General features: G+C 37.9%; 1 protein-coding gene across 1 annotated transcript in view; it reads right to left on the bottom strand.

Annotated features, from left to right (window-relative positions):
* The window catches only part of LOC113055420 (paired box protein Pax-7), a 55999-nt gene that overhangs the window by 28307 nt on the left and 8106 nt on the right, over positions 1–19586 (bottom strand). Inside the window, 1 exon segment of the mRNA XM_074559843.1 lies at positions 4898–5097. Coding sequence (XP_074415944.1) covers positions 4898–5097 — 200 coding nt within the window.

The raw sequence follows: 19586 nt of genomic DNA, 5'->3' as shown, positions 1-19586 counted from the left end.
AATACTTTTGCTTTTTTCTGCTTTTTTTTTTTTAAGGGATTTTTCACTCAAAAATTCTAAAATTGTATTTTATTCTCCTTTATTTCATTCTAAAGCTGTATGACTCTCATTCTGTGGACACACACTCAAAAAAATATATTTTGAAATTGTGTATTTTCTGTACTTTTTCTGACATTCCTTACAGTGAAACTCAAGTCACATTCATTTAATAAGTATTATATAAAGCGTTATACATATAGCACTTTATATAATGCTTATTCTTTCAAGCAGCTTCACATTAAAAACAGGAAAATAACAGTGCGAATGTTGTAAAATTCAACAACTATGAAACAAATGATATTTCAGGTGTAAAGCAACTCTAAAGAAGACAATTTAATTATTCAGCTCAAGTTAGTTCAAGTTTTGTTGTTTCAATTTACTCCAATAACTGTCAGTGTTGCAAAGTTCAGCAATAATGAAACAAATTCACTTCAGCTCTAAAGCAGCTCTACAGAAGACAATACTGTCATTGTCCAGTTCAAATGTTATTCTCATCCAATTGTTTAACTTCAGTTAAAGCAGTGATATCACTGAATATTACTTGTCTTTTAAACACCAGTGTCAATGAAAGTCATTGGGACCCAATGTTGTTTCTTCTGTTGGTACGGCAGAAGAAAGTAATTGGCGAGTAAATTATTATTTTTGAGTGCATAGCTCCATTTAATCCATTAATCAATCAAAGTTCAATAAAAAGCTTCTGCACACCTCAAATTGTAAAGTGTATGAGAAACTGTGTGTTTAGCTGATCATGTGTGCATTTGTTTCAATCATTAGATTTTAAACCCAGAGACAGAGCATTGTCTGGGCTCAGGGCTGTCCCTGTGTCCAATGCAGGAATCTATGGAGATTTGTGTTTACTGCACACACCTGTCACGGATAAATGGGATAAACCTGTGTGCACATGCACAATGTTTCTTATTCCTGTCTTTTACGGGATGTTTCCTGCCCCACAAGTCCCATGTTTGTGAGACCGCAGTGTACACCAAAACACAACCACACGTGTGCACTTAATAAGTCACTGCAAGCAGTCGCCCGTAAATCCAAGATAGTGTTGGATACAACAACAGTCTCCACTCAAACCTGTTTCTTCTTAAGGAAAATGTTGTTAACGGATACTTTTAAAAGGTTTGAGGCCATTCACCTCGTGTTTCATAGGAATGAACATTAAACAAGGGCGACATCTGTTTTTATACCAATAAATGCGATTTAACCAACTTCAGACTAACAAGCAATGTGTTGACTACATCAATCAAATCTTTTCTTCTGTGGCCCGCTTGAATTCTCTTGCTGCTCTTTTTCTCTCTGTCTGTCGCTATGCTAATTAACATTACTGGGAATGTGAATTGCAAAAAGGAGTCTGGGATTACTTAGATAAGAATCAACAAACACAAAGCGTCAAAAAGAAAGTCATTTAAATTCTAATAATGTGAAACTGTTAGAACATTCTCACTGATGCATTGCAACAATTTTGCTCTCTGCAGTCTTCATAAATCCTATTTATTCTTTTATGGTGCACAAGCTAAGACTCTCAGGAACAGGGTTGCCTGTTGGGCTGGATGGGATTTTCTTGCTAGCATTTTTTGGTCACGGAGTGCAAAGAATTGCTGCAATATTATATGGAATATTGCCATAGAAATAGTTTGCATAACGATTATGCATTATAAAAACTGTAGAGAAATCATAAAGAGACTACATCAAAACATAATATTTTTACAAAGTGCTTTAATAGTTAATTGTCCTGTCTTTCCCATTTAATTAGTCAATTTATTTTTCATAAATACATTCAATGCATTTTATATCCTAAATATCTTCATGAACCTCTACTTTAAAGCTAGCATTACAACGCTAGGAGTAAAACACAACTCCCAGGTACAGAACGGCTAACTTCCTGCCAAATTGATTTCTACGCTTCATAAAAGGGACATATCTACACTTTATTAGATTCTGCTAACTATAATAGCTGCATGCTAAATGCACACTGCTTGTGAAAGAGGATCAATGTCAGAAAGGAGGAACATGAGCCAGCGGCGTGGCTCTCTTATGACTGCTAACTGAAATGGAGCCTGCCATAACCTCTTAAAAACTTCAAAATGAATAAGAACAGAATGCAATTCAATTCATAGGGAATGATTTATAACAACCACCAGACTTTCTGCTGCTCTCCGCTACTCTTTCTGTAAATTCTCTCTTTGTTTTACCAAGCTGACACTTAGAACGTCCTGCAAACATTTCTCATTACACTAATGGTCTGAGTGGTGGCTCAACTTCCTCAGATGTCACATGGCATTTATGTGGTGCTCATTCACCTCGTGGAAGTAAAGCAGCAGGACTATGAAGCCACAAGGAGAACATCTGCAAGAATACATAACCCTGTCACCACCCTTCAACATCCCTGCAACCATCAATCTATCATTCATAATACAAACACAATCCATCCATCTAATATATATACCTTCAAATTTCAAGGAATTTTAAATGTGTTGTTTTTTTTTTTAACCCTGCAACATGTTTGCTACATCAGTTCAAATTCAATTCCAATTCTGGAATTTATTAGGCATTCTCAGTTGAATTTCATTTGGTTACAACCCTGCTCTCTATGTTACTTGCCATGCATATCATTGCCCCAAGACTGCAGAAGGAGGGCTGTCTAACACTCTCTGGAGTTGATGATCCAGAGGAGGAGAGGCCCTTCTTTTGGCCCCTGTCTCACCCCAGTGCCCTCTTTTCCACTCTCCACTAAACTGACATCTGCCGGATGAGTCTGCACAGCTGTGGCGGAGCAGGTCACCAACCGGGCCAAAGGTCTGATCTCACTCTGGCCTGGGAGGAATCTCTGTACTGAAACCTACCGTCATACGTTAAGCCAAACCAGTGGGAACTTCTGTGAAACGCCCCTTATGGTAGCTGTATGAAAAAGTCCTGAATTCTTGAAATCAAACACCATGCCGTATTTTATGAGAACACTTGAATAAGTCTCTGCCAAAACAGCTGCCATAAATTGGCATATACCAGGCATGGAATGTCTTGTTGAGTCTCATGCCAAACTCGGAAACCTTTTTGAAAAAAGGTTTTGTGCGGGTTAAGTGCATCATCAAGTACCCTTTAATGTCAGTCCAATGGGAGGTCAAAGTGTGAGCTAAGATGAACTGCAATTTTATGAGTAAATCTATATGAGTACTATACCAGACTGACTCCTTAAACAGTTAAAAGTAAATGGCAAAACCACACATGAAATCCAAATTTGGAGGGGGCTGCTTTGGGAAGGGGAACAACTTTCACAATAGACTCTACAGAGAAATGCCACAATCCCCCCTCAACACTGGACTGAGCAGCGAACAACACTGAAAACCTATGACCAATATTTACTGTGATTAAGCAGAGTCACTTTCTAAGGGTGACCTTTTTGGAAGATTCAGTTTGAGTTGACCTTTGGAAATTTTCAAAGTGTTCCAGAATTAGATTATGAGAAAAATTGCATTAACAAATTATATCAATGTCTCGAAGACCTCAGCTTTTCACATGATATCCCTTTAGCCCTATTACGCGAGAGGGGGAGATATGTCCTTTTGGTTATTCAGCCTTGTTCAAGGTTTTTCTTCTGGTCCTATCTCTTGTCATTTACATCAGTTACCATAAATACGTCAAGCACCCCCAGGGGATTCTTGCAGCCAAGAAATGCACAATTGACCTACAAATATGGCTCATTGGCTGCCATAACATCCTGGAACAGAAGATGCTTGTGTTTGACAACCATGTTGCTTTTCATTGAACAATTAGAAGTGTTTTTTTCACAGCCTTGGTCTTATGCTTATTATTATCACAGTTAATATGGATGGTCGAGTTCTAGTTGTTTAACTCGGGGCATCCCCTTTCTCCCTTTCAAAATCCCCAAGTCACCTCTATCTTTTGTAATGCTGTTTAAGTAATAATGAATGCTTTTACAATTTACAAACACCGTAGCTTAGCATGCATAAACCTGCAATCAATGCAAATCGGTCTCCTAAATTCATCATGTTTGAAATATTGTGAGAAAGCAAGCATAGCATAAATCTCTCAAAATTCTCCCAAGAGTGAGGAAGCAACCATTTAGACACATATGTCTTCTTTCTTGAATTCTCCGAGACAGACAAAGACATATGTTAAATCAGTTACCCTGCTGATGTGTATGTTCTGGTGAGGAACCTAAGCATAGGTACCCAGAATCTAAAGAGGGTGACATGAGGATGAGAGTTTGGAGAAACCTAGACCCCCCTACACCCACCTTGCAGAGTCTTTTACAAGCACTTGATTGATGAATGTTGTTGTCAGGGAACAGAGTCCCCAGAGAGAACCAGAGGGATCCTTTCTGATATGTAGAGGGATTTACAAGTAGCGCCAAGCTTTCAAGTGCTGGGAAGGGATCGCTGGCCAAGGGAAGAGATGAGAAATCCATCAGGAATGCATTTTGTCTGTTCTTCTTTCTTCCCCTCTCTTTTCCCCTATCCCTCTTTTTGTCTCACACTAGCTCAGAGTGCAGCTGCTGCTATAATTCTACTGTATTTGTTTTGTGATGTTACATAAAACTTCAGGGTTCACAAAGCGTTCCAAAGACTCGGGGTGAAAGTAGTAGGGCAGGGCTCCAACTGTCATATGACTGAGAGTGATGTATTCCCGGAGGGGAGGAGAGGTCAAACAATTAGTCTCCGCTGAATAAATAAATATAACAAACACCAGCAATAAACCGAGGCATCTGGATGACAAGAGAAGAAACCACTCCAAAAGGAGTTCTAAAAGCCAATCAGATAGTTGAAAGCAATACATTCAGTTGCAAAACCGTACAGGGGAAGTACTGTTATCTGTGCAAGAGAGCTTATCCCACCTGTACACGAGCCTCGGTCAGTTTGGTCCTCTGTGCGAGCTCCTCTCTAGTGTAGATGTCAGGGTAGTGTGTCCTCTCGAAGGCCTTCTCGAGCTCCTCCAGCTGCTCCGCCGTGAAGGTGGTGCGGCTGCGTCTCTGTTTCCTTTTCAGGGGCAGGTCGGGCTCTGACTCCACATCCGAACCATCGTCCGTACGGTTACCTGCATACACAGTTTGGAAATAAGTCTTTGAGAGGCTTTGAACATCAGCACCAAGTCTCTGAGGCTTACAAAAATTGCATTTTATTTTTTTAAATTTTGATATGAACAGCAGTACCATAACATACCACAAATTTGTCAAGAGAAAAATGATCCGGAAAGTCGAGACCAGCTATCACGGCGATATTAATGCTTCCGTTATCTCGACGTGTCAATGGAGCCCTAGATACCATTTTATTGGGTCTTATTCATATGTGAGAAGTCTTCAGACACATAATCCTGCCACTGAGCCCTAGAGAGGCCTGGGGGACGTAACTGTGAGGGTTAGAGTAATCTACACCAGACACCTTGCTCTAGCACGTCCGCCTTATTCTCTCTGAAGAGGCCTGGGGCTAGCTCCTAAGAGCAAGTGTTTGAAATAAGAATGCATGAGACTTCTGGGCCATTGAATCCCTCTCTTTGTGTTTCAAGCTAGTGTTCGAAATATATTACAACATATTTTACATTACTTTTTTTCAGACGTGCAGTCAAAGACAAGTGCAGATCGCAGTTGGCAGTTTGCATTTTAGCCAGAGGAGTATTTCCCCGGCACAAAGATGAACACTACTATGACCGAGCCAAGAGAAGCGTTTGTAAGGAGAGATATGCAGTGCGTTAAGATATATTACCAAAATACATTACCATGATAATTGATTCTAAAATTGCATCATACTTTATTTGTGAGCCACCTCTGTATATCTATTCAAGGCAGCAGTGAATAGAAAAGGTCCTGTCACAAAAATCACACTTTTACATTTGCTTTCTTAAAACGCATGAGTGCTAACAAGCAGCGTAGCATGATTCTTGCTCCAGGCCCTTTGGTCTTGCATCATCCACGGGGGAAAGACAGAAAGAAGGGCTCCGATCTCCTTCCCCCGCAACGCCACAGCTGCCACGGTGGAGACAAATCTCCTTTGAGCCATCATACGCACTCTTTGCCCACTGCTGATCAGCAGGTTCCTGCACCCTGGACCACTTCACAAGAGTTTTCCTGCATCTCCGTTTTCTTCTGCCAGAGCGGAGCTTGATCATCTCCCTCAAACCCCCATTTGCCAGGCCTTTTCTATGGCTGATAGGCTGCCAGGAAAAGAGGTTACAAAAAGGCCTGTGGGAGTGCGCAAGTGTGTATGTCCGTATGTGCATGGGCGTGCGAGAATGTCCATGGGTATTGGCGAATGTATTTTTCTTGGTGCATGTGCAAGTATTGGGTGCACTTGAAACTGACAATGAGGGAAAAACAACCCCCCCCCACACACCTCTCCAGTGAAATGCAACTTCCAACAACAAAAAGAACCAAACTGCAGGCGTGCAAGTATGTTTGTGCATGCTTGTGTATCCATACACGCATTCTTCTTAGTGCATGTCAATTTTGGTGAACAAAATACTTGCATAATAGAAGAAATTTAACTGCAAATTATCATTAAAAAGAAACAGACTCTAGGTATGCAAGTATGTTGGCTATCAACAAATGCATCTTCATCGATGTATGTTGAAGTCCATGAAAAAGACAAAATAAAACTATTGTCTTGTGTATTCATGCATTCATTCTTATTGGTGCATATAATTCTGGTGCACCAAATACTTGCACAACAGCAGAAAAAACTGCAAATTATCAATAAAAAGAACCAAACTCTGGCCATGCAATTATGTTAGTGCGCATTAACGAATACATTCTTGTTGGTGCATATGCAAGTATTTGGTGCAAATACATCAACAATAGAAGAAAGACCCCCTTCTGCAATGCAACTGCTTCAAGACGAACCAAACTGCTGAAGTCTCCAGACCAGCTCTGGAGTTTAATTAAACAAGGAATTAGCGGATTATATGGAGACTATCATTACAGACCACTCGAGCATCTTCACAGAATGTCTTTTTGTCTCCCCAAGCTCTGGCTCAATGATTCTCAATGGATTACATGCGGCCGCAGGACATGAGTCCGCATTCATTAAATCAATTCCTCCATCTTCCCCCTTTTAATAAAACATAGATATTTTTTTTTCACAACACTGCCTGGCACTCCAGCACATGAACAAAATCTTGAATATACAAAGTTTAATATGCACATATCCTGGATATCCCTTTGTTGGTTTTCATGAGGATGCGCCAGAGCGATTTGTTGCTAACAAACCATGACAACACTTGAGACTGGAGCAGTGGTCTACGGATCAATTTCCAAAGTCACCTCGGCGTCCTGAGGCAGAGGGAAGAAGCGCCGCTGTGGTTTTTGTTTCATTGCACAGTTTCACCACATGATTCATGAGGCAAGATTCTGTCAGCATATCCCGCACTTGCGTCTCTTGACGCATCAAAGCTTTTTCGTTTTTAATTGCAAAAGTACTGTAACCATATCAAATCCTGCCACAGGTCTTTTGTGTTGAAATATGTCACAAAGCACAGGTAATCAATGGGCAAAACTTAGAAACAAAACTCAGGTTGTTGTTGCCGTCTCACAAGCTCTAGCTCAGCTGTCTTGTGAGCCCAAGACTGAAGGTCAACAGGCTCCCTGACAACAGCAAAGGATTATGGTAATGAAACAGATGCTGGCAGAGATAGAGCAGTGAGAGTGGCATGATACAGGCCTCGTCTCCATCCCGAAGAGATCCACTGATTGGGATGCTGGCTTTTATCAAGGGAACAGAAGCCCCAAATGGGTTCAGATAGGTTACGGTAGACATGTTATATGCTACAAGCATACGGTCTCTCCTAGCTTTCTAAGGTGAGCATGGAGTGACTTAGCTGACTTTTTAAGCATATTATAAACTAAATCATTGCCATTATTCTGGAATATATATATAGCTCTCATTGCTTGTTTAAAATGCAGTACATTTAACCACATTAATCGGGGGACCAAAAAAAAAGCAGCAGTTAATTTGCTCTTTAAACACTATTAAGGCCAAGAAGATGTGAGGTCAATTCACAAGAACTGTTCCCTGTTTTAAAACAATAAGGTACATCCTGACTAATCCACCTCACAATAACCAAGCTGTAATTCTATTTGAGGGTTCTGGGGATATTGATAAACTCCTCTGCTCACTTATCAGCCAATTAAAGCCTAATTATGTTCCATTCATTCTGTGCTACAGCCTGAATGTTTTTTCCTCCAGGGCCCAACGTGATCTTTAACGAAATGTTGACTTTGTGCCGAGTACTTAATTTGCAACAAAATTAGGGTTGAACAGAATGCTCTGATGAATTTTAGATCGTATTTCATTTAAAAACCAAACCCTTGTGGAACAGAGGGGTAGAAGAAGATAAACTGTTACGAGTAAGTTCTTTGCTTCTTGGATGCGTGAATCACTATAGCAAAATCTCATGCATTTTGGACCTATTATCTGCAAGAATTAAGCTAACATACACATTTAGCTCAATATAACAGTTAGTTCACGTTAGCTTACATGGGCTTTAAGGGATAGTTCACCCTAAAATGAAGGTTCTATAATTATTTACTCATCCTATGATGCTCAAAACTTGTATGACTTTCTTTCTTCTGCAGAACAGATGTATTTTAAAGAACGTTGACTTCCAAACAACATTGGACCTGACTGACCTTCATTGTGGAAAAAAATTTATTCAAAATACCCTCTTTGGTGTTTGATAGGAAAAACTATCTTTATCAGAAATGTGATCATCTTACAAAATCCTAGATGGTTAACAGTGAATTAAAGACAGTTCTGAAATGACCTCGTGCAATTTTTTTTTTCATGATTATATTTCCCTTTTTCAGGGGCTTGCATGCCATAAAGAGCCATGTTGGGTTACTCAGAGAATATTTTAATGCAAAGTTCTTAAAAGAACATTTAAAAAAAAAAAAAACATTTTGTGTTTCTTAATGGAGCCATCATTGGCAATAAGGAACTTAAGAGTCTAAAAACTTTAATGCTAACAGCAAAGTCTCTTTTCTTCTCTAAGGCTATAAAAGAAGCATGTTGAGTATGTTACAAACTGTCATATAGCTAAATAAAAAATATAAATATTTCTGCTAAAAAGAGAGTTTATACAAAATTGTAACAAAGTACCATGGTTATTTAGTAGCATGGTATGATACCATCACTGTACCATGCTATACAGCAGCATTTGTTAGTGGAACACATCCAAGTAATGGTGAATAACTAACGGCTAAAACTCCCAGTTAAAACAGTCTCTTTGTCTGTCTGCCTGATCTATCTTTATGGTTTTAATTATATCTCCCAACAGCATCAAAGTGATTTGCGCAGCTCATCTGAAAATAGAGTTCGATATACCATTACCAAACCTAAGAGCCTAAAAAGATAGCAAAGATCCTTATAATAAAAAAAATAAAAAAGACAATTGAAAAGCACGATTGAGCCAGAATTTAAAGTGCAGCTTTTGACATCATCAGAATCCCTGGAATTAGTCAGGGATGGCGGATAATAAAAAGCCTCCATGACACAGTGAGAAGGAGGTAGAGAGGCATCTCCAGCCTCATCTGCTAAGATTGCCTTTGAATCAGTATTAGCTCAACATTACGGTAAAATTCAATGCAGCATTTTTTTTTTTTAATACCGTAACCAATGTCCTCAATATCAGCTGTACCTTGCAAACTACCCAAGACAGAGTGACAAAAACAGACAGGGCTTTTTGCAGTGCGGCATTAGCTCATAATGGCTTATTCTGAAAAGCATATTAGTTCCAGCATAATTACAATCAAGTCTTACGCTTGCTATTTTTACAGGCATTCAATAGGACCAGCCTCGAAGCTGCAAATGACACCAGTTGAGTTTAACTGACAACACATCTTTCCCTTTTTTTTTCTTCCTTTGGCATCTTCCTACCTCCCCCCACCCCCACCGCACCCCATATTCCCACAGGACAAAAATAACAGCGTCCCTGCTTAATTTTTGTTTACATGTTTATTTTGTACATACCCTTTGTAAGAGTCACTGGAGCAATTATACTTTTTTGTCACTCTTGGAGGAGGAGAGGAGAATCATAATGCCGAACAGCCCATAATGTGCTGGGTTTTCGCCGTGCGATCTGATTTAATATCTCTGACATCCATCTGCCTCTCTTTGCTATCTCTCTGGCTCGCGGCCTGAATATAAAACTCAGAGTGTTTCCTCAGGTCTGTTAAGGGATTGATCCTTTGATAGTGGTGTGCCTACGGTGGAGAGGGAGGTGGAGGATCGGGGGGACATTGTTGAAGATGGAACTTGAACGTACTTTTCCGGTCCTGTCCCCACAGGGTTAAGCCAATCTGACGAAATGTTCAAACAGCAACATTTAAATAAAAGTCTATGAAAAGGCTTGGATTAACAATTACATATGCTTATATATACACAACTATGATGCAATATTGCATGTTGACAGTGAAAAGAGTATTTGGAGGAAGTTCTCATTCGTAGCTCATTAGTTTCAGCTAAAGGTTCTCCTAAAAAGTTTAATGATTAATGCAAGTTACATATATTAAGAGTATAGTGCTCCAAAATGAATCTGGAAAGCGACTAAGATCATTTGGCCTCTAGTCGATGTCATCAATACATTTTCATGCACTTTCAGTCAGAAAAGTGTCTGAAAATGTCATGTAGATGCATTAGTCTGACTGAAATCTGTGCAAGTCAGAATAACCGACCTAGATAATGTAGGTCAGCTTAATCCAGCATATATGCACGTCTAAATTGCGTGCTTGCTTCAAATATTTGACTACTCAAAAACATGCATGCAAAAACATTATGTTGCTCTATTTTCTTATTGAGTCAAAAAGACTCCAAACCAAACATAACCAAATGCTAACATACTGTAACTCGTAACTCAGCATACGGTTTTTTATGTTTTGCAAAAAGAAATTTGCAAATAAGAGTTAAAAGTATATATTAATACAAAGTAACCAATGGAAGCCAACGATTCCACTTTAGTTGAACAGTCTCTTGTGTCTCATTGCCATTGTCAAAAGCAGTCTCACAGCATCTTTCTTCTTTTGCTGCCCTTTTCACAACATTTGGGATAAAAATTACATCCTTTAGAAATGACCGAGAACGCCGGAGAGAAAGACGAGCCCAAAGAAAACAGACGAAAGGGGAAAAAAAAGTGCAAAAGGAGGGGAGGGTCTAATCTTTGGCTCCCACAACAAACAATTAGACCTTTTTTCTTTCAAGAAGATTTTGAAAAAAGCAGTTTAAGAGAGGGCAGAAGAAGCAGCAAAGGCGTTGTTCTTTATAGCTCTTGTCATGTGCGTGAAGGCACAGGGCGGCCATAGGAACACACGCTTAACGTCCAACAACAGGCTGGGCCCGGGCCTCTTTCGCTTTCAGCCTGCATAGACGCTGCACCTCAGGGGGCCATTAGAGCCTGAATAGGTCCCTGACAACCCCGCGTAGCACAGTGGGGTATCGATAAATGCTGACATATTGACTCCCTATGCCCCAGCGCCAGGGGACAGGCGTGCCGAAATATGAGAGCGTGAAGGACTTGAATGGTGGGATTTTATACATAAACATTGATATAAATATACAGCAGTGTTCAAAAGTCTGATCAAAACCAATTGAAAAACTGCAGCTCTTTTAAATTGATTTTTTTCCCCATCACATTTTATCAGCATTTATAGAATTTCAGTGAGGAGTTTTACTAACTGACATTTAAATTAGTGACTAAATATATTTTCTTAATTTTATTCTACAATTTTTTTTTGTTTTAAAAAATTGTAAATATCCTTAAACTTATTTATTATTTATTTCCACACTGTAAGTCATAAAAATAAAAAAAAATTTATTTGAAGTTCTACAAAATTTCATGTTTAACTAATTTAAGCGTTAATTGTTGATTCTTTGGAATTGTTTGCAAAACTGGGTAGGTATGTATTTTATACATAAACATTGCTACAATATACAGTGGTGTTCAAAATCTGATTGAGACCAAGAAAAAAAAAACACAACTCTTTTACATTTATTGTTTCATTGCAATTTATATTATCATCATAGTAACTTCAGCAAGGTGTCACATGATCAATTTTAATCCACGTTATATTACATTTGATTAAATTTTTAAAAAAATTCCCCTTAATTTTACATGGCTTTTTTTTTTTTTAAAAATCCTAAAATGTTAATTCTATTCAAAAAATAGTATTTTAGAAGTCAAAAAAAATTGTGTTAAATAAAAGTTCCACAAAATGTCATGTTTAATTCAATGTGCTATTTGTTGGTTCGTTGTAATTATTTGCTAAATTTACTACTAATCGTTTAAACAATAACTCTCACACTTTTTTAGCCCCTTAAAAAATGGGGAATAAATTCTTTAAAATATTCCCTTAATGACCACCTTACTTTAGTGGTTGATGTTGAAATTGCATTTCGATTTTTTCATTAATCCTTTAGGGAAAAAAATTAAGAGAATGCCATTTATGACTCTATACGTACTCACATAAGCACCGTCCAAGCAGGAATATTTTCAAGAGAATCCTTTTGAATTCCTGTCACCATAGGGAGCAAAAGAAATGAGAAATGGAGGATGCCTCCCTGAGCCGTTTTCTTGAGGGTCACCCTACCTACCTCTGTTCCGAGGGAGCAGGGCTTAGTTTTCTACAACCTTCCTTTTTGCCAAAATGGGATTTCGTTTCCTGGGGTTGGGTCCCTGCTAATTAAGGTCACAGCTAAAGTAATGAAATTAAGAAGGACCACAAAGCAAAAGGGAACCCATGGGGTCTGTGCCAGTAGTGCAGAAGCCCCTTCAGAAGGCTTGAAAGGAAAAAGCAATGCAGGAAATCAAATACTAACTCTGAGCTAAGAAGCGCCTGTTTATTTTATCCAGACTGTAAAAGGAAGAAGTTTAGGTAGGAGACGGAATGCACTCAAGAATTGAGATATGTGCCTGAAGGACGGCTCCGGAGTCAAGGCATATAATTCTTTCATCATAAAGTGGTTATATAGTACAGACAAAACTGGTTATCGCCATACTTTTTGGGGGCAGCATTCTGGGATTTTTTTATTTTATTTCTAAACCAACTGCTGGGTTTACCTTATCAAAAGATGGTGTTCGTGGCTTATCGGAGTACTATAAGGTACAAAACTTGCATGCATGACCCATTGCTTGCTCTTTCAAAGCCCAGAAGATGTACAGGAGATCTGCTGGAGATGCACTGTTACGCTTCTTCTACATTCTTAAAAAGAAATGTTTCCAAAAGTGGGGCTAGAAGAACCATTTTGAACCATTCGTAAAATAACACTTTTTTTTCTTAGCATAAAGAATATTTTTGAAATATAAAGAACCACTTTCAATAAAATGAACCTTTTGTGCATTGAAAAGTTCAATGGATTCATGGATTTTATCAATGCTAGAGAAAAACTTTATTTTTAAGAGCCTATGTACCTTAAATTTTTTCCTATTCCTCCTGAAATTCTACAAAAAACAGAAAAAAAGAGAATGAATAGAAATAAGAAAAGTACAGAGTTCAGAACAACTGAACGAGGAATGTTCATATTGAGATCTCTCACATTTTAATTGCAGAATCAAGTCTTTTTCATAGCACTATATGAGAAGCAGGAGAGTCCAGTGAAAATCTGATTTTTTTTCCCCACATTTCTATCTGAAATACAATTTCTAATTACTGATACGAGATATTGAAAAGATTGAAAACTATTTAAAAAAAACATCAGTCCCTAACTATAGAGTCATACCGCTTTTGATCCAGTAGACACTTCATGGACTTCAAGAAGTCTTTAAAATTTCCTGTTTTCTGAGTTTACATTAGCTCGCGCTCACAGCAGAGGACGGTAAAGTTAGAGATCAGCACTCTATATTGTGTCTTTGGACCGTAAGGGCATTTCAAATTAGAGTGTACATTCCCTAGGGAGGGTCTGACAGGGGACGCCTTAAATAAACCCATTAGTTAAAAATGGAAGGCTCTGCTTTTTCCTTTGATGTTACAGGGATTGCTCACTTTGCAATGCTCGCTGTCTCTCTACGCTCACCAGTTAACGACTGCATATTTTTTAACTTGGTGGAAAGACGAAACAAATTTCTGATTTGCAACAGTCTGTGAACGTGTTTATTGTCTTTCTGTACAGCTTTAGAAACGAGCGGCCACACGTATACGTACACGAAAATAATGAAGAATCCATTTGCAAAGCAGGTCAAAGGCATAAAATGAGTGATGTTATGGGCATAAGTAGCATGGGCTAATGGTGATTTTAAAGCAGTCGAGCATGGTGTGAATGGCTCTAATTCATCAGCTCTCCGACTGGGCACGCGGCTCTAAACTTAATTAGTGTTGCACATTATGTGTGGTATTTTCTCCATTGTAATAAAATTAGTGGAATGCTTGCTGTACTTTCTAACACGCCTTGGTGTAACGGAGGATGACAATAATCCGGTGGTGTCTGTGCCAACTGTCAAAAACTTTAACATCTATGGCAGGCAGGAAGAACGGGACATTTAACATTTAGACATTTAGCTCTGTTATGATCCTGTGTTTTCTTTAAACATGGGTTGTGAAGAAAACAGAACTCTGATGTTATGTCTGTCACTGAATATGGCATGCATTTCAAGCGAATCCCTTCTGATTTATCAGTCAAGGAATCATAATGTGCTGAATGTTTTCCTAAGCAGTGGATAAAAATAAATATACCACAATATAATAGACCACACAGATCTTAGGAGACACCAGATCCAATCAAAACAAAGCCAAACTAGCCCATCTTTAAAAAATACTGCTTTGTTTACAAGGGTAAAAGTGATATGATGATGACAGATGGAGGATGGGTGAAAAGATGTTTAGGCGTTCTAGTTTTATCTTAGTGACTTCGTTACAAAATCGCTGTTTAATATTTAGATAGGAATTTTCAGTGATTGTAGGATTTTACTGACGAATTATAAATGTCATATATCTACCACTTTTACACACGTATTTGCAATCCAAATTTTACTCTTCATATAGTATGAGTAAAATAGACTAAACATTCACTGTTGGGTCTTTATTTTAACAATGCAGCAAATTAAAAAAGACTTTAAGTGCACTGAAAACTTGATGCGGGTCTGCAATGTGAATGAAGTCATGTTTTCACCAACTGATAAACAGACTATTGCAATAAGCAGTTGTGAAAATTGAATAAAAAAAGAGCCAGTTACAAAACAAAGAACATTTATTTTTTTCTCAAGACTAAATGTGAATGGATTCATCTGTTTTATCTGTGTTGAAATGGATATTTAAAGCAGAAACCAGACAATTCAATCAACATCCTCACTTTGGACGATGTGCTTCACATAAAACCCTGGAGAAAACAAGAGACACTTTTCCTTTCTATTTGTTTTTGGAGAGCCATCCTGAGTGTGTGACAAGAAAGGAGTCTAAAACAACCAATTAAAGCAAAATTGCCTTCGCTCTAGGAAAAACATTGAGTCAAAGCCCCATGGGACCTACTATAGAGCGCTCTTGTCCTTTCCAATGGCACTGTCAAGATCTACCAGACGAGCACAGATAGAAAGATAGATAAATGACTTTTGGAAAGCTTGTTTTTCGTCAACACAAGCACTTACAAAAAAATGCAACCCGGATGTCAACTCATTCCTTTACCAATGTCTCCTCCTACCTTCGTCAAAAGATAGAGGAGACCTGCAGACACCATCTTGACACATGACCGAGAACGAATACTGCCTACGATTATGGAAACTGTCAAAGTTTTCAAAAAGTCCTGCGCTGCAGAAAAAAGACATTACAGTCAGATGAATATACATGTAGATAGATGATATCATATTTTTTTAAACCTGGACATCAATGAGATTATATAAAAAAACCATAATGGAGACCTTTACTTGTGTCTCCAGCTTCTCAGATTCTTCCAGAAAATTCATTATGAACTCATTTCTCAATGAGTCAATGATCTGATCTGCTATTCACATTAATTTTATAGCTTTCTAACTGTGTGCCAGTGATTGACTTCTTTCTGTATATTTTAACAAAACAAAGTTAACTGAGAAGGCTTCTGAGCCCAAAACCTGAAAAAAAACCTTTCCAACAATTTATTCACCCTACATGTGTCAGAAATACCAACCCGATCTCACGGCAATTCGTACATTTTTCACAAGGTGGCTTATTCGTACGAATTCGTACGACCACCCTCGTACAAATTCATACGATTGTTGCCAAATTGTACGTATTTTACGATTTGCACAATTCGTATGAATTTGTACTAATGACCTACACCTAACCCCGCCCCTAAACCTAACCGTCAATGGGGTCGTATAAAATCGTACGAGTGAGGTCATACAAATTCGTACGAATAAGAAACCTCGTAAAATACGTACGAATTGGTCGTGAGATAGCGTTGGAAATACACATGCAACACGCAGAGCATGTTCAAATAATCAGCCGAATTTCACAAAACGCCTCTTATGATTTGCACCCAAATTGGATTGCCAATACCTATAATATCAAGAAAAATATCTCTAAGAAGAATGAAAAAAATTATAATAATAATAAAAAAGAAAAAATGGGTACTTCAGATCCATCATGGCTTAGCCTACAAAACTAACACACTATTGATCTTTTCTTGGGTTTCTTTCTCTCGGCTGTTTGTTTAGAAAAGCCTCATCCCCACTAATAGCTGTCTCAAAGTATAATCTCCCTCCACAACCTCTTCATGGCCCTCTTTTCATGGCGTCTCACACAGTTAAAGTTAGCCGTCTCTCTACAGTGAGGCTCCAAGAGCCAATTGTGTTGCTAATGTTGACACTTGCCAGAGGAGTGAGGATTGTTTGTGCCTGCTGCAGCCTGATGCAAATCACCTCGAAAAACGGGATCTCTTCAGGACGATTACAAATACTTTATGGGAACCAACCACATAACCACACAAAAAGTTGAAAAGGACTTTGGAAGGCTATTTTGTATCTATTATTTCATATTGGAGGCTTGGAAACATGACAACATTAATAAATGTGACTAATAAAGCTATGTGACATAAATGTTCAGACAGGTACAAAATCTGAGGCCACCTTTAAATGCTGGTTTCATTGAAACCTAGATAAGCGCATGACATTTAACTTTCTGCACTATTTACAAATCTTTAATTAAATAAGCAAATGAGTAACATGTGACTTTGTATATACGGACTGATTTTCTTTAATTAAAGCACAACATGTATTTTGGAATCATGCTCAAGAACATAATTTATCAGGTTTTGTCATGATGTGCGTATTGTCATAGCGAATACTAAGACATTCTGCAATTTAAACATTGTTAAACTAATTAGAAGATAATGCAAATTAGATGCAAGTGATCAGAGCTTTGGACCTCACCTCATATATAATATGAATATGAATTTGTACTCATTTGCTGAGGTTTTGTCAAACACTAAGAAATTCTGCAATATAATATAAAATATGCTTGAATTAGAATATAATGCGTAATGGATGCATTTTCACTAGTAGTCTCAGTCTTTTGGACCTCACATTCATTCACAGATATTGATGCACCATAACTACAAAAGATTTGAATCTATTAAAATCACTTTGAAATGTATTCTGATTGAGGAATCTGTACTTATTTGTCAATTTTTCCAAGAACATGATCATCAGTTTGGAAAAGTATGCAACATATAAAATTAAATAGAAAATAATGCAAAATAGATGCATCTCCACTAGAAGTCTCTGATCCCACCTCACGTATAACGTTCTTTGTAGTGTCATCGTTACATCAGCGTTCATTCCCATGCATCTACACAGAAAACATCTAGAATATTTAAGCTGGCTGATTTTACTCTCCTGAGTAAACCTAAATGTAGCACAGCACAAATTCCCAAAGGGACCCAAGCAGAAGCAGCTCTCGCTGGCTCTCCATCTCAGTGTGTTGGAGTGGGGATTCACCCCCAGTCCCTACAGATGTACATTAATGCAGACAACACACTGGGCCCTCTTCACTAAACAGGCTGCTGTCCAGCCCCATCGTGTCAGTTTGAAGCCCCCATTCAAAAGTATTCATGCATCTGCCTTCGAGGCACAATGGCCGCTAGTTTATAAACTGTCTGCCCGCGAGCCCAAAGGCTTTAGTTCACATTGTTTTCATACCCTTAATAAACTTTTTGAAGGAGTTCATCAACTGGCCTGAATAGCCTGTGCACTGAATCTCAAGACAGAAAATAACAGAGTTCTATTTACTTCTGCTCTTTTCTTTCTTTTTTTCCTTTTTAGGAGCGGTTTCTCTGACAATGGAAAGAGAAGGCTGTTAGACTTCAGAGGAGTCTTAGGCCCAACACAAGGAAAAAAGGCAGCATTCAATTAAAAGAACAAAATGCTTTCCATAAAGGGGAAGGGGACAATTGATTTCTCTTCCATTCAAAAGTGAGAGGATGATCCGAGCATCGCTTCATATCTTATTCCAAAAGAGAAAACACACATTCAAACGCACACAAAGTGTGAGAATACAAACAGAGAGTAAATATATGTTCACAATGCACAAAGAGCAGACTTTTCTTCTTTTTTAAAAAGGATATCATTATAAATGAGCTTACTATATTTGGAAAGAGATCATATCAAATTACATTAGCCTATAAAAACAAAAAAGATGAATAAACCATCACCTGCTTCATTCATGCATGGCTGCATGCACTTTACAGTACACTTTATTTGTTCATTTTTCTAAGTGCTTCCTTTGACACCCCTTAGACAGGCAGGACAAATTTTAAAAAGGCAATACATTTCAGTATTGGCTATAAGCCATTAACCATTCTGAAAATGGGTGGAAAACAAAGTATTTTCTAATGAATTTCATCGCCAATTAGAACAGATCGCCACAGTCCAAGCTGGGTCTTCCCTTCTCTCCTGTGGGGTCCGGAACAACTCCAAAAAATTCACAAACTTGCTTGCTAAGTTAACAGGGCGCACACCCATTAAATGCAAGGTGCAAAACTACTGACTGCTGCGCTTTTCGTCCTCCGATTAAAAAAATAATGAATAATATAAATTAATATTACTAATAATAATAATAAGCAACGAATTTTAAATAATACAACAATATATATATATAGGCTATATTAAATTTAGATATCTGCATATATAAACAAAATAACGAATAAAAATAATAATACAGGAGAGAAAATGCAATAAAATACATAATCGTTTTTGTCTGTTTGTGCTGTTTGTGAAGGAAGCGTTTAATTTGATCTGACAAGTTCAAAGCGTTCGTTTCGGTCTCTGGTCAAGTTTTGAGTTCCGAGTCAAACACAACGTGCCCCCCTCAGCTTATTAAAAATACTACTACTAATAATGATAATGATGATGATGATGATGATGATGGTGATAATAATAATTATAATAATAATACATATTACGAATGAAAGGATAAAATGTTACATAATAAAATATTTGCTGTAGTTAAATACAATTATAGAATTGTATTCTTTTTGTTTTGTTTTAGTTTGTATTTCATGTTTGTGTATGTTACATTGCTGCAGATGCATTTAAATGTAACCAAAAAAATAATTATTATTCAGTACTAGTAGGGTAATTCC

This window comes from Carassius auratus, chromosome 36 (genome assembly GCF_003368295.1).
Source record: "Carassius auratus strain Wakin chromosome 36, ASM336829v1, whole genome shotgun sequence".
NCBI classification, from domain to species: domain Eukaryota; kingdom Metazoa; phylum Chordata; class Actinopteri; order Cypriniformes; family Cyprinidae; genus Carassius; species Carassius auratus.
This window is presented reverse-complemented; position numbering and strand designations above follow the sequence as displayed.